Source organism: Callospermophilus lateralis, chromosome 7 (genome assembly GCF_048772815.1).
Source record: "Callospermophilus lateralis isolate mCalLat2 chromosome 7, mCalLat2.hap1, whole genome shotgun sequence".
In the NCBI taxonomy this organism is placed as follows: Eukaryota; Metazoa; Chordata; class Mammalia; order Rodentia; family Sciuridae; genus Callospermophilus; species Callospermophilus lateralis.
The window spans coordinates 111,774,564-111,788,559 of record NC_135311.1 but is presented as its reverse complement, the minus strand read 5'-3'; the positions used below and the strand labels follow the sequence as shown (position 1 = coordinate 111,788,559).

The 13,996-nt window shown below is 49.6% G+C and overlaps 2 protein-coding genes across 3 annotated transcripts; one reads left to right on the top strand and one right to left on the bottom strand.

The window, feature by feature from the left end:
- The first annotated feature begins 2,665 nt into the window (after positions 1–2,665).
- On the top strand, positions 2,666–6,750 carry Cdc20 (cell division cycle 20). Its single transcript, XM_076862862.1, has 11 exons — positions 2,666–2,688; positions 2,818–3,050; positions 3,162–3,310; positions 3,397–3,493; positions 3,640–3,768; positions 3,867–4,063; positions 4,180–4,274; positions 4,415–4,643; positions 4,804–4,929; positions 6,138–6,255; positions 6,570–6,750. Exons 2-11 carry the CDS (start codon positions 2,870–2,872, stop codon positions 6,746–6,748), a joined length of 1,500 nt encoding a protein of 499 aa, XP_076718977.1. The 5' UTR covers positions 2,666–2,688; positions 2,818–2,869; the 3' UTR covers positions 6,749–6,750.
- A 161-nt stretch (positions 6,751–6,911) lies between these two features.
- Elovl1 (ELOVL fatty acid elongase 1) lies at positions 6,912–11,735 on the bottom strand. Of its 2 annotated transcripts, XM_076862860.2 has the most exons (8): positions 11,556–11,735; positions 8,988–9,045; positions 8,614–8,804; positions 8,368–8,448; positions 8,192–8,248; positions 8,003–8,108; positions 7,783–7,919; positions 6,912–7,658 (listed from the first exon to the last, which is right to left on the bottom strand). In XM_076862860.2, exons 2-8 carry the CDS (start codon positions 9,031–9,033, stop codon positions 7,437–7,439), a joined length of 840 nt encoding a protein of 279 aa, XP_076718975.1. In that variant the 5' UTR covers positions 9,034–9,045; positions 11,556–11,735; the 3' UTR covers positions 6,912–7,436. The 2 variants fall into 2 exon arrangements, with proteins under 2 accessions (XP_076718975.1, XP_076718976.1); XM_076862861.2 differs by lacking the exon at positions 8,614–8,804 and having other exon boundaries at positions 11,556–11,733.
- Between the last annotated feature and the right edge of the window lie 2,261 nt (positions 11,736–13,996).

Below are 13,996 nucleotides of genomic sequence, written 5' to 3'. Positions count from 1 at the left end.
GGAAGAAAGCCAAGTGGAGATGAAGGCAGAGATCTGGGGAATACTTCTATAAGTATTGCCAGGAAACCCCAGAAGCTAGGGGAGAGGAATAGAACAGATTCTTCCTCACAGCCTCAGAAAGAACTAAACCTACTGACATTTTGACCTGTTACTTCTAGTCCCCAGAACTGTGAGACAGATTTTTCTCATTTAAGGGGCCCAGTTTATAATTTGTTACAGTAGTCCTAGCAAACTTACAGAGATCAGAGGCTGGGCTACAGAAGTAGCCCATGATTGCAGGCTCCACACCACATTCTCCCTATCCCATTCTTTCTGCAACCCCTTTTGTTTATTTTGATACTGGGGATTAAACCCAGGGGTGCTTTACCACTGAGCTTCATCTCCAGTTTTCATTTTATTTTTAAAATTTATTTTATTATTTTAGTTGTAGGTGGACACAATGCCTTTATTTTTATGTGACGCTGAGGATCAAACCCAGTGCCCCATCTTCTTTAAGTGAGCACTCTACCACCGAGCCACAACCCCAACCCCGGTTTTTATTTATTTATTTATTTACTTTGAAACAGGGTCTTAGTTAGTTGCTGAAGCTGGCCTTCAACTTGCAATCTTCTTGCCTCCACTTTCTGAGTCACTGGGATTAGCAGTGTGCACCACCATGCCTGGCTGCAACCCTTTTTTAAAGTTTTTATTTTTTTGGTACCAGGGGCACTCAACCACTGGGCCACATCTCCAGCCCTATTTTGTATTTTATTTAGAGACAGGGTCTCACTAAGTTCCTTAGTGCCTCACTTTTGCTGAGGCTGGCTTTGAACTCATTATCCTCCTGCCTCAGCCTTCCAAGCCACTGGAATTACAGGCATGGGCCACCGAACCCTGCACAACCCCTTTTAAATAGGTCTCCAGCACCACTTTTCTGATCATGTCCTCTCCAAAGTCACCAGTGATTTATTTCTCCATGGTCAGAGTTGACCTCTACTGTCATCATTCAGTTTGACCACTTTCTATCACATTCCAGCCCTCCCACCGTGAGATCCATGTCCATATAACCTCCTTCATGCCTTTACTTTGAAATGTACAGATTCCCCGAGGTTGTATTCTCATCCTTCTTCTTTAATTATCCTGAGTCCAGAAGTTGCAATTTTTGGCCAGTTTTCCACCTCAGATATGTTTTGTTTGGAAAATATAGAAAAAAAGCCCCAATGGCTTCACAGTACCTGATAGATAATAACCAAACTCCTTAGCTTAACACTTAAGCCTGACACTAGACTGCCTTTTCTAAGTTTTTTGGGGTTCAGGAACTCCCCACTTATAACCCTAAGACATTAACCCTCTTGTTTTCCAAGTGAATTGGAAACAGAAAAAATGAATTCTTCAAAGTTGAAGATAACAATATTAAGTTTGGACTAACAGCCATAGTTTTTTCTCTGTCATCATCAGGGTTGATCTCTGGCTAATGACTGAAAACCTGACTTGTCAGCCGTTCCTAAACAGTATAACATATTGTTAGGATTGCAGAAGTTACTTCAATACTTTGAATCCTGGCTCCACTACTTAATACTGGTTGTGTGCCTTTGCTCAAGTTTCTAACCTCATTCTGACCCAGTTTCTTTTTTCTGTGAAATGCAAATATTTGTCTTGTGGGTTCAAGGATTTAACTAAAAAATGAATGTAACTGCTTTAACATAGTAGTTAGCAGACAGTTAATAAATGGTGCCCATTATTTCTATTACTGCTGCTTCACTTCTGAGTGACAGCGTGAATTATAATGACATAATTCATTCAAGTCATCATTAGAGCATTAGATTGAACTGAACTTGGATTCCTACCAACTTCTTTGAATAACCTTGGGCAAATTCCTTCCCTGGGCCTTGTTTTCCTTATCTATAAAATATGAATGTGTTGCCCATAAGAAGGGTGCACAAGCACAAGATAGAATCTCTATTGTTCTTGACACCTCTAAAGCCCCAGAGAGTAAGCAACAGTGTCTCCCATAGGGCAGTCTAAACTTATTTTCCATTCACTTCTCTTTCAGCGTCATTTTCCTTGTCTGTAAAACGAGAAGCAAAATAAAACAAACACACGTGTTCCTCCTAGCAGGGTTCCTGGCTAGCGGGTAGCACCCTAACTAGCTCCGGTCTTCTTCCTGTCCCCACCCCTGTTTGTCGGCTACCCGCAGGCTCGCCTTTCCCTTCTCTGAAGGGCTCAAGTGCTTCGGGTCATTCCACCGAGTTCTGCGAGTAGGTACCATAAATATGATCCACTGGTAGGCGTTACGTGAGCACTTCCTCGGGATCTCTGACCCTCAAGCGCAAGAGGCCGATCCCCGCAGCGGGTGAGGGAACCCTGAAGAATGAATGGAAGCGACTCGGGAACGCGGAAGCAACGCAGGCCCCGCCCTACGCGCGCCGCGCCTGCCCCTACCACTTTCAGACTCCTTCTCCCAGGGACACCGGCTTCAGACCTCTCTCCCACCCTTCATTCAAATCACGCTCCTTTACTGCACTCTCGTGAGACCTGTCTTGTACCGGAAGACCCGCCCTCTATGCCATAGAGGCCAATGGGCGAGAACAACGGTTGCGACGGTTGGGTTTTGAAGGAGCCAATGAGCTCTCGGAGCGGAGAGTTTAAGAGGTACTGCTCAGTAGTGCAGAAGCCGGTCCGGGATTGGAACCTGCTCCGGAACGCACGGTGAGGGGCTGCTGGGCCGAACCGAGGGATTCGCCGGGGGGTGGGGGAGCTGCTAGGCCGGGAGGGGCTGCAGCCGAGGGAACGAAGGAGCCTCAAGCCTTCCCTGAGCCTGGTCGCCTCTTCTTCCAGGGCTCACAGTGGGCACAAACTCTCAGGACCCCTTTCCCTTCCGGGCGCTCCCATGGCGCAGTTCGTGTTCGAGAGCGACCTGCACTCCCTGCTTCAGCTGGACGCACCCATCCCCAATGCACCCCTCGCGCGCTGGCAGCGCAAAGCCAAAGAAGCAGCGGGGCCGGCCCCCTCGCCCATGCGGGCAGCCAACCGATCCCACAGCGCTGGCAGGACCCCAGGCCGAACTCCTGGTTAGTGGCATGCGACGGGACACTAGGAAGGAGAGGGGATGGCCCAGAGAAGGCTTCGTGTTTCCTTCAGGAACCTGGTCAGACTGTATGGCTTTTCTTTCCCGGCCCCAGGCAAATCTAATTCCAAGGTTCAGACCACCCCTAGCAAACCTGGCGGTGACCGCTATATCCCCCATCGCAGTGCTTCCCAGATGGAGGTGGCTAGCTTCCTCCTGAGCAAGGAGAATCAGCCTGAAAACAGCCAGACGCCAACCAAAAAGGTATGTTTCTCAGAGAGGAGCAAGGCATGGGATCTGACTGTGGCCTCTGGATCCCACCCTGCCTCACCATCACCCTTATATGCTAGGAGCATCAGAAAGCCTGGGCTTTGAACCTGAACGGTTTTGATGTGGAAGAAGCCAAGATCCTCCGACTCAGTGGAAAACCACAGAATGCCCCAGAAGGTAAGACCTGAAGTTCTTGGTTCTTGGAGGTTGGTGTCAGTCCACTCCCAGGGACTGAGGGAGATGCTCTTTGCTCTTCTCACCTAAGGCTGAGGGCAAGGGAGGTGTCAGTTTTCCCATGGTCTAGACCCACTCCGTTGCCACAGGCTACCAGAACAGACTGAAAGTACTCTATAGCCAGAAGGCCACTCCTGGCTCCAGCCGGAAGACCTGCCGTTACATTCCTTCCCTGCCAGATCGGATCCTGGATGCTCCTGAAATCCGAAATGACTACTGTAAGTGCAGTTTTATTGTTGCCCATCAATGGAGAAAAAAGGACTTGGGGACCAGGCAAACAAGGAATTTCATGCTCTTCCCTTTCTGCCTCTGCTAGACCTAAACCTTGTGGATTGGAGCTCTGGAAATGTATTGGCTGTGGCACTGGACAACAGTGTATATTTGTGGAGTGCAAGTTCTGGTGACATCCTGCAGTTGTTGCAAATGGAGCAGCCTGGAGACTATGTATCCTCTGTGGCCTGGATTAAAGAGGGCAACTACCTGGCTGTAGGTACCAGCAGTGCAGAGGTGCAGGTGAGACTGGTACCTACACTGCAGTTCTATTGACATCAGACCCCAGGGACTTGTCTAGCTAGAGGATATTTATTGCCAAACCTCAATTTCTGATCTTAGTGGTGTTCTCTCTCTAGCTATGGGATGTACAACAGCAGAAACGACTTCGAAACATGACCAGTCACTCTGCCCGAGTGAGCTCCCTAAGTTGGAATAGCTATATCCTGTCCAGGTCAGTGGTTTTTGCTAGACTGGCAAAATCAGTCTGATTTCTGCCTCCCCATGCCTCTGACTGAATACCTCTAAACTAAAGCAGCTCTGGCTTGCATTTGGGGCTGCCGTAGAACCTGAATTTCTTAATTCTTCCCTCAGTGGCTCACGCTCTGGCCACATCCACCACCATGATGTTCGGGTAGCAGACCACCATGTGGCCACACTGAGTGGCCACAGCCAGGAAGTGTGTGGACTGCGTTGGGCCCCAGATGGACGACATTTGGCTAGTGGTGGCAATGACAACTTGGTCAATGTGTGGCCTAGTGCTCCAGGAGAGAGTGGCTGGGTTCCCCTGCAAACATTCACCCAGCATCAAGGTGCTGTTAAGGTGAGATGGGGGCTGGGCTGGGTCTCTACAATTCCAGAGCTATAACTTGGGGAATATTAAGGGGAGATGGGATGTTGAGATTGGATTGGGTTCATCTTATAACCTTGATAGCCTTTTGTTTATCTCTAGTACCCACTGACCTTGCCTTTATCCCACCTAGGCTGTAGCATGGTGTCCCTGGCAGTCCAATATCCTAGCAACAGGAGGGGGCACCAGTGACCGACACATTCGCATCTGGAATGTCTGCTCTGGAGCCTGTCTGAGTGCTGTAGATGCCCATTCCCAGGTAGTCTTTTACGTATTCCAGCCTGTCCTGAAGTATTTACTCTGTGTGGTCCACCTAGGCAACCATGTCTACTCCAATGTCTTCACCAACTCTATACCTTAGTGATTTCCAAACTTCTGACTTAGTACTTATTCATTAGCTCCATAAGTCAGATAACAGTCTGACTTATCTCTGGCTGTTATGTCCTCTAGGCACTCCCACCTCCTTAATGTCCCATCTCCCTGAAATGTGTTCTTCCTCCTCTTCCTCTTACATTGCTTCAGAATGACAGAACGTGCTCAGAAGTCTGAGAGGTCTACTATAATTTTTTATCCTCACCAGAATCGCCAGAATCTTATCAGTTTTACCTTAGAATATCATTCACATCTGTCCTCTCCACTTCGCCTCATCCTTCCCAAGAAAGGCACAATAAGGTTTCCTCACTGATCTCCAAGCATTTTTTTTTTTTAACCATACAAGGGATTGAATCCAAAAGAGCTTTACCACTGAACTAGGCGCCCAACCCTTTTTTATAATTTTATTTTTTAGTTATCAGTGGATCTTTTATTTATTTATATGTGGTGCTGAGGGCACCACACATACCAGGCAAGTGCCTCTACCACTGAGCTACAACTCCAGCCCTGCCCACTTCTTTTCTATTTTGAGACAGGGTCCCACTGAGTAGTGGAGGCTGACCTTGAATTTGTGATCCTCCTGCCTCAGCTTCCTGAATAGCTGAAATTCAGCTGTGTACCACCATGCCTACCTCTAAACATTCTTCATCTCCTCCTTTTGCTGTCCTTTTGCTCTCTGGTCTGAGTGGTCTCTACTGTCCTCCTTAAACCTATACTGGCTTCCCATCACCTACAGCATACAATCTAAATCCATTAGGATATTTGAGGTCTTGAGGGTAGGCCTCCTTGCAGCCACTCTGGCTTCCTCTCCTTTCATTCCCCCAACATGTAGCCTTTACTCTAGAAATGGACTCTAGAGCCAGATGGCTTAAGTTCAGATTCTGGCTATGTCACCTAACAACTTGTATGCAATTTATCAAACTTCTTTCTGATTATCTATAAAATGGAAAATTGTCTCTAAAAGGGTTTTTTAAGGACTATGACCATTCAAGTGAGTTTGTAGTACCTAGCAGGGTACCTTATGTTAGAATGGACTCAGTTCTGATTTGAATATCCTTGGCTGTATGTCATACCTACACCAGCTTCTCTCCTCAGGTGTGCTCTATCCTCTGGTCTCCCCACTATAAGGAGCTTATCTCAGGCCATGGCTTTGCCCAGAATCAGCTGGTTATTTGGAAGTACCCAACCATGGCCAAAGTGGCTGAGCTCAAAGGTAGGTGGCAAAATGAAATAAGGCAGAGACAAAAAGCCACATATTATATGACTCCATGTATATGAAACATCCAGATCAGGTAAATGCAGAGACAAAACAGATTATTGGGGCCTAGGGGAGAAGGTAATGGGAGTGATGAAAATATTTTGAGATTAAATAGTTACAATGGTTGCACAACTTTGAATACACTGAAAACCACTGAATTGTATATCTTAATTAATCTTATGGTGTATTACACATTTCAAGGGGGCTGTCAAAATTAGAGGACTATGTATATGTCAGTGTTCACATAAATTACTCTTAATTTGCCCTAGGTCACACAGCACGGGTCCTGAGTCTGACCATGAGCCCAGATGGGGCCACAGTGGCATCAGCAGCAGCAGATGAGACCCTGCGGCTGTGGCGCTGCTTTGAGTTGGACCCTGCACGACGACGGGAACGGGAGAAGGCCAGTGCAGCTAAAAGCAGCCTCATCCATCAAGGCATCCGTTAATGACAGACCAACCTATCACCTCAGTTTTTTTTATTTTTCTAATAAAGTCATGTCTTCCTTTCTTTTCCTTGTAAGACCTAGGTCCCAGTAGCCTTCCCAGGGGCTCCTCTCCTGTGAGAAACCTCCTGTTTATAGTTCCACTCACACATGTACACACAAAGCCTTGGTGGTTTCCTCTGTCACTTTAATTAAGACACAAGTGAGTAAGTAGCCTCCACAGGCTACATTCCCAGCATCCCCCCCCCCCCACATACCCTGACCTTTGGCCCAGAAGCTCCTGCTTCAGTGTGGGGTTGAGGGAGGGAGCCTGGGTCCATAGTGACAGATTATTGCTGACCTCTTCAGTGTGAGGAAAAAGGCCATGAGACCCTGGTGGGGGCCAGCCCTGAGTGTTCCTCTCCCAAGTTTAAAGCAGAGAGGGGGAAGTAAATGTCCAGCCCTTTCAGCCCCCAGCTCTGAAATGCCAGAGGGCAATGAGGCCACATCCCTGGAGCTGTCCGCCAGAAGTGTGAGGAATGGAAGCAGTGGCCCTTGTAGACCAGCTGTGGGGAGGGGGCAGGGCCAGTCCCCTGTTCAGTCCTGACCTCCTGAGCCCTGGTCACAGGTGTAGGTGGGGAGGACACTGAAGGATGCTGCCCAAGGTGCAGTCCTGAGGCACTTAGGTGGGCATCTATCTAGGCCACACTTCTCAGTTAGCCTTGACCTTGGCAATACTGGGAACTCCATTTTGCTGAGGTGCACGGGGCAGGCGCTTGCCTTTGGTATAAGAGTGATACCAGAAATTGGAGAACAGAATGAAGAAGATGGTGCCATACATCCAGATGAGGTGGATAATGACTGGGTACTGGTAGTTGCAGCTGGGCAAGAAGTAGTACTGGGAGATGTGCAGCGAGACCAGGACAAACTGGATCTAGGACAGAGAAAGGCATGGGTTAAGTAAGGACTGGAGGGATAGGGTCAAAGGTGAGATAGGTTACACAAAAAGGATCTAGACTAGGAATGTTGAGATGGTTATAGGCCAGCAGACCCCTTACCAGCTGAATGGCTGTCATGTGTTTTTTCCACCAAAGGTAAGGTTGAGCCACAGGGCCAAGGGCAGATAATCCGTAGTATAGGTACATGATAACATGCACAGAGGAGTTTACCATGGCATGGAAAGACCCCATTCCACCTGTGGGAGAGAGTAAAACAGGGTCAGGAGAGTTGAGCCTCTGGTTCCCAGTGCTCACTCTTCCAATGGTCTTGAATACTTACCTGGGGCAATCTTTACCCCCCACCACCAGCTCCAGGGAAGCACTGAGTGATGAAAAACATGCAAGAAGGTCACCTGCCCATCTTTCTTCCGGAGAATGAAGATCACCTGAAAAAGAGTTCAGGGAGGTGTTCAGAGCCAGGGGCTTTTCTTTCCCACCTCCCCGGTTCATACATCTCATAACTACTTACCGTGTCTATTAGCTCAATGAACTTGGAGAATAAGAAGAGCCAGGCCACTCGAACCATCTGCAAAAAGTCAATCAAGGCAGCCTTAGGATCCCCCGCACTGTTTCAAGAGCCTCTCTAGACTGGGCCATGGGCTCAAGTCATTGATTAAAACCTAACCCCAGCCCCTATTTACTTACCCTAATAGCTTCAGGGCTGTTGGAATAATCCACAGGATCACAGCGCCAGGTGTAGGTACTCAGCCAGCCAGACATCAGGAACTATGAAGAGTGTGAATTAGACCACCAGAGTTCCCTCTCCCAGCAATCCCTCCCATCTCTAGCTGAAGAAATGAGTCTGAATCTCTGGAAAGAAGAGATGCTCTGCTCCTCTGGCCCACCCCTTATCCTGCTGGCAGGAATTAAAGCCTAGACATCCAGGCCCACCTCATAGACAATGTAGAGGGAGAGTGCCACCAATGAGAAGTTGTAGGCAATCATGAAACCTCGGAGTTGAAAGGGCTTCCGGTTGGCCATGATGCGAGGTCCAAGTGAGAGGACAAAGTACACGTATGTCAAGAGGATGGAGGTCATTAGCAGGGGGGACTCCATCAGAGGGTAACCCTGGACCCGGGGATCTGTGAATGAATGTCAAGGAATCAGGAAGGGTCACGGGTTCAAAGGAACCTCACCAGATCTATACCTTTCAGGTCAGGTCACAAAGGGTCAAGGGATTCATAGGGACTCTCCATTAAGACAAAGCCCTAAATCCCAGGATCCCAGGAATGAAGGGAGGGAAGGGCTGCTGGATAGCATCTCACCTGCACACTTCATCATCTCGTGGTACAAGTTCACAATAGCCTCCATCCTGGCTAGGGACTGTAGGGAGTGATGGAGGATGGACGTCAGACAGGCACACATCCTGTCTGTATCCCCATCCCACACCTGACCCACGAAGATAAGACACAGAACCAGACAACAGGCTAAAGACACAGAACAATTCTGATGCCTCATTGAGAAAAGGACAGAATCACAGTAAAAGGAATTGTTGGGGTCTGAGGGAAGAGGAGGCAGTTTGGTGAGGGCATCTGCTCCCACACATCCTGCCTGCCTGGGGGAGAGCTATTCCACTGGTCCTCTCCTCTCCAGACCTTACTCTCCTCTCAGTGCCTCTTCAAACAGTTTTACTTCCTGGCCTCCCCTCCTCTCAATTCCAGGTCCCTTTCTGGAGCCCTCCCTTCTCACCAACAGAGAGTTCAACTCCAGTGAACCCATGAACCAGTGAACCTCTTCACCCTTCTTTGTCAAAGTCTCTCACCTCCCCAGCTATAGAGGAAATTCTTCTCTCCAGGGATTCTCCCTTTCAATCTATCCTCCCCTGCAGGGTCCCTCCAGTCCAGTCCCTTCTGGATTTCTCATCTCCCCAGGGTCCCTCCTCTCCCCTGCCAAGATTCCACCTCCCCAGTCCCTTCCAGAACCTTACTGGTCTGTGGTTCTTCCTCTCCCTAGGTCTCCCCTCTGCCTTCCAGGGCTCTCACCTCCAGCCTCTCTTCTCCTCCCCTCTCCTCGTAGGCTTGCTGGGCTCGCTTCTCTTGCAGAGCCCTTCCTCTCTGGCAGCCTGGCTCTTGTGAGACTCCTGCCCCAGCGGCTCCACCTGTCTGACTAGATCTGGCAGCAGCCCCGCCCTCTGCCCGCCCCCGCTGTATTGGGCATGGGATGGAGGGTGGGTCCAGGCCACAGGTCAGTGCCTAGGGGAGCAGGAACCACCAGGATTGGGAAAGTCAAGTAAAGTCCCAAACTCACCACCCACCATTCTGGACCAGCTAGATAAGCTAAGGTCCTAGGTTTTCCAGAAACTTCTCCTGGCCCTGGTCCCAGCCTTGGCCCAAGGATTGCTAAAAATCCACACCCAGCATCCTCTCCCAAACCAGCCATGAATTCTCAGTTTGTCCTACTTCAGAATGGGTACAAGAACCTTTCCTTTCCAGGGAGGGGCAAGGAAGCCAGTGGCATGTGAGGAGGTGGGGAGTGGAGGAGGTCTCAGGAATCTTCCCCTCCCTCTGGGAGGGATCCCAATGGGCTAGGCCCCCTCCCCCTCAAAGGCCAAAGGAATGTCGGGGGAGGGCTCATAGGGACACAGAAACCTCTGCCTAGACCCAGGAGAGTCTGGGACTCTATAAGACTGTCCCAGAGGGACCAGGCAATCTCTCAAAAGCCAGGGCAGCAGGTGCTCCCAGTTTCCTCCATCCAGAGGATAACTTGTACAGTGCTCCATAAAGACATACACATTCTGATATTCAACAGAGGCTGCGTGAGCCCCTCTCACACACAAATCTCACAGGGATTCCCCAAACCTGCAGGTCATCCCACCCTTCTGCACACCCACCATGGTCAGTCTCCAAGCCCTGCCTTCTACATACACACTCTTACAACATGCACCCAGCTCCAAGGACTAAGCACACATCCACACGACCTACACACCTCCTACTGGCCACAAATGCCCTGCCTCACACACCACCCCAACAGGCCTCCATGGACTATGACATGCACTCTCACGCCTGCTCCAGACTGCACCGGTACTGGCACTCACATACCACCCTGCACAGCCCCAGGGCACTGTGTGCAAAAGCATATGCTCACTGGCTCAGGCTCAGGCTCAGGCTCAGGCTCAGGCCCACGCGCTGAAGTTACTCACACATGGCTGAGCTACTAGGAGGTGAGAGAACATCTGACCACTCACACCATACGCAGATATGCACCTCCCTCATGCACGGATATGTTTTGGCGGGCGACACTCCTCATTTCTTCATGCACAGTGACTCTGTTGGTGGCCTATGCTGTGGCAGGGCCTAAGCCTTAGGCGTGTGCTCTCACACAGCTCCTCTCTGGCACATGCGAGCTCCTTATCTCCCTCAACCACCAGCCTCAAGTTCACCCCCACGCACTCGAACAGGCACCCTGGAGGTCAGGAGGGACTCCAGGCCTCTGGGAAGGACCTCTCCACAAGCTTGAGGAAAATCTGGGTGTGTCCCTCACAGGGGAGCTTAGCCGGTTCCTTCCTTCCTTCCCTTAAGATGGATGGAAGGGAAAAGGATACGGCAAAGGAAGGGGAAGGGGAAGGGAAGAGAGGAGGGGAGGGAGAGGGTCAAGACCAAAAGGCGGTGGAGAAAGGCCTAGGTGTGAGCAAACGGGGGGCCAGGGCGGAGGGGGGGCGGGGAGGGAGGGAGCTGGTGAAGCCCGGCCCCAGGAGCTGGGACCTCCCACCCACTCGCCCCAGGAACAGCCTCGCCCATAGCCTGGGTAGGGCAGGGCAGGGCAGGGCAAGGCTAGCCGGGCCTGCCAGGCAGGGGGCGCCGGCACGTGGGGAGCTGTGGAAGGTCCAGACTCACCAGTGGGGGCCAGGCGGACAGCGGTGGAGGACTCGGGGGGTGGGGGGAGCAGGGCCAGAGAGCAGTCCCCAGGGCTATCCTGCCTGCCACTTCCTCATCTGCTGGGCCGACTTTCTGTCACCAGAGGGGGAGGGGGCGGACCGGGCGGGGGGCGCCTGCTGATTGGGCGACCAGCCCAGGCAGGAGGGGCCGTCCAGCGCCGGCTGGGCCGCAGGGGCGGGGGCAGGGGCGGGCCGCCAGATCCCGGGGCAGGAAGCACACCCAGCCCGGCTCCCCACCCCTTCCCTCGCATCTCCCAGCCCGCCGCGGCTGGTGCCTGCGGCCTGGTCCACCTTGGGAGCACCCTGCTTCTTCTGACGTCCAGCACCCGACGGGTCCCATCCTCGGCCCTCTGACCAGTCCACCAACAAACACCCGCCGTCTGACGGCAGGCCCTGCTAGGACTCTGGGAGGAAGTTGTAGGATTCAGCCCTGTTCTTGAAGGGGGCCGGCCGGCCAGGCGGGCTAGGGGTTTATTGGGGTGACTAGGAGGGCTTAGCGGGAGGGAGCAACTGGCTACCGATGCCTTCTCACCGATCCCATAAACTTGGATGAGTCCTAGCATTAGGAGCCGCCAAGAGGATTTCCTGAAACGGAGGTGGGAGAATACAAGTGGCCCCAGGCAAGAACTATGAATCACTGGGTAAGCTGGCCTTCAAGGTAGTGAAAGGGGAAAAAGGAAGTGAAGTTGGCTGTGATATAACCTAGAAGGTCTTGAAGACCAAAGGGGCAGTCTGATTTTTATTCTAGAAGCAGAGGAGAAATTGAAGATTTCAAGACTATTGTCAGGTTTGTGTCAATCATTCATCAAATATACATTGACTACCTACAATGTGTAAGACCATGTTAGGTTCTGTTGACAGTGTCCCTGGACTCAGGGTTTATAGTCTAGGTGACCAGGGAGGGTAATGAAGAGAGACCAAGTGAAAGACAACAGCAGGACCTGGGAGAAACCTGATAAAATTGGAGGAAACACATTGTCTATGTGGAAACTTCTCAAGAGGTACTATATCTCTCCGTATTTAATTGTCAGCTCTATACTATCTGGCCTGATCCTCTCACATTCATCAACTAGACTTAACTATTCTGGCCAAGAACCAGGTTTCATGAAACCTACTTTCATGAAACCTATACCTCCAGCAGCTCCTGGCCAGTGCTTTGCATACAGTGATCCAATAACTGCTTGTAAAATTGGATGCTGTGAATATGGACAGAATTGAGAGAACTCAGGAAAGATGGTAGCTGGGAGGAATACTATGTTCATAAATGATGGGATGTAGCCACATGGAATTTTCATCCTAGACTTTAGATAAGAAGTAAAAGCTAAAGTACAGATCTAACCCAAACCATTAGTATCTACACTTTTAAGAAAATGGCAAAAGAATCTAAGTATTCAAAGAACTCATACTCCTTAGCATTGTATGCTAGGGTTCAACCTGATCTAGTCCCTACCTAGTTTTCTTATTCTACCTCTGTCACCCTCCTGAGTCATACCAGTGCTTTACCATCCCCCAAGATGTCTTTCATACTCCCTTACCCTAGAGTCTTACCCACTGGCTCATCACAAAAGCACAGTCCAGTCTCCCAGCCAGTAAGTCACTCTCTCCTCCTCCCATGATTTTACTCTAATGTAATTTTCAACCCCAACTACAAGCTCCTCTCAACAGGGGCAATACTAAGTATCAATACAATCTATCATCTGACCCACTCAGCTGAACCTTTATAATGTTTTCTGAGTGGATGTTAGAGTGAATGGGACAATGTGAAAAAGGAAAGAGGCCAAGGGACCTAGAATCAAGTATCACTCCCCTCCACTTGAAAGCAGTATTCATGGAGCCAATAAATATTTATTGAAGTCCTAATGTCTTCCAGATATATTCTAGTGGCTTTGAGGTCACACCTGACTCCAAAGTCCTGAGTTTTAATGTTTCAATTGGTACTTATATGACCTTAGGTAAATTTTGAAACCTCAAAAAAATGGGAACCATAACAACACCTATTTCATAGAAGTATTGTGCATATTAAAGGAGATAACCCATGTGAAATATGTAGCCTTGTTTCTGTCTCAACATTTAACTGGCAAAGTGGGGAAGAAGCCCATATATGAAGAAGGTACATATTTGTATATGGATTTGTGAGCATTCATTTAAAATATTTCCTAAACACTGTGTGCAAAGAACTGTTCTGAGAAAACTACTGAGGGGTTTTAAGTGTCTGTCATGAGAGTCCACTAGAGATAGACAAAGCAGACTATTATAGATGATGAGACTGTCCCAGAGGCCAAAGTAGTGACAGGATACTTCTTAATCTATAGATTTATTCACCTGTATTACATTGGTAAATGACCATGGCAAGTCCTCAGTAAATGTTGAGTGCCTACATGAATGAATGTACTCAAAGAC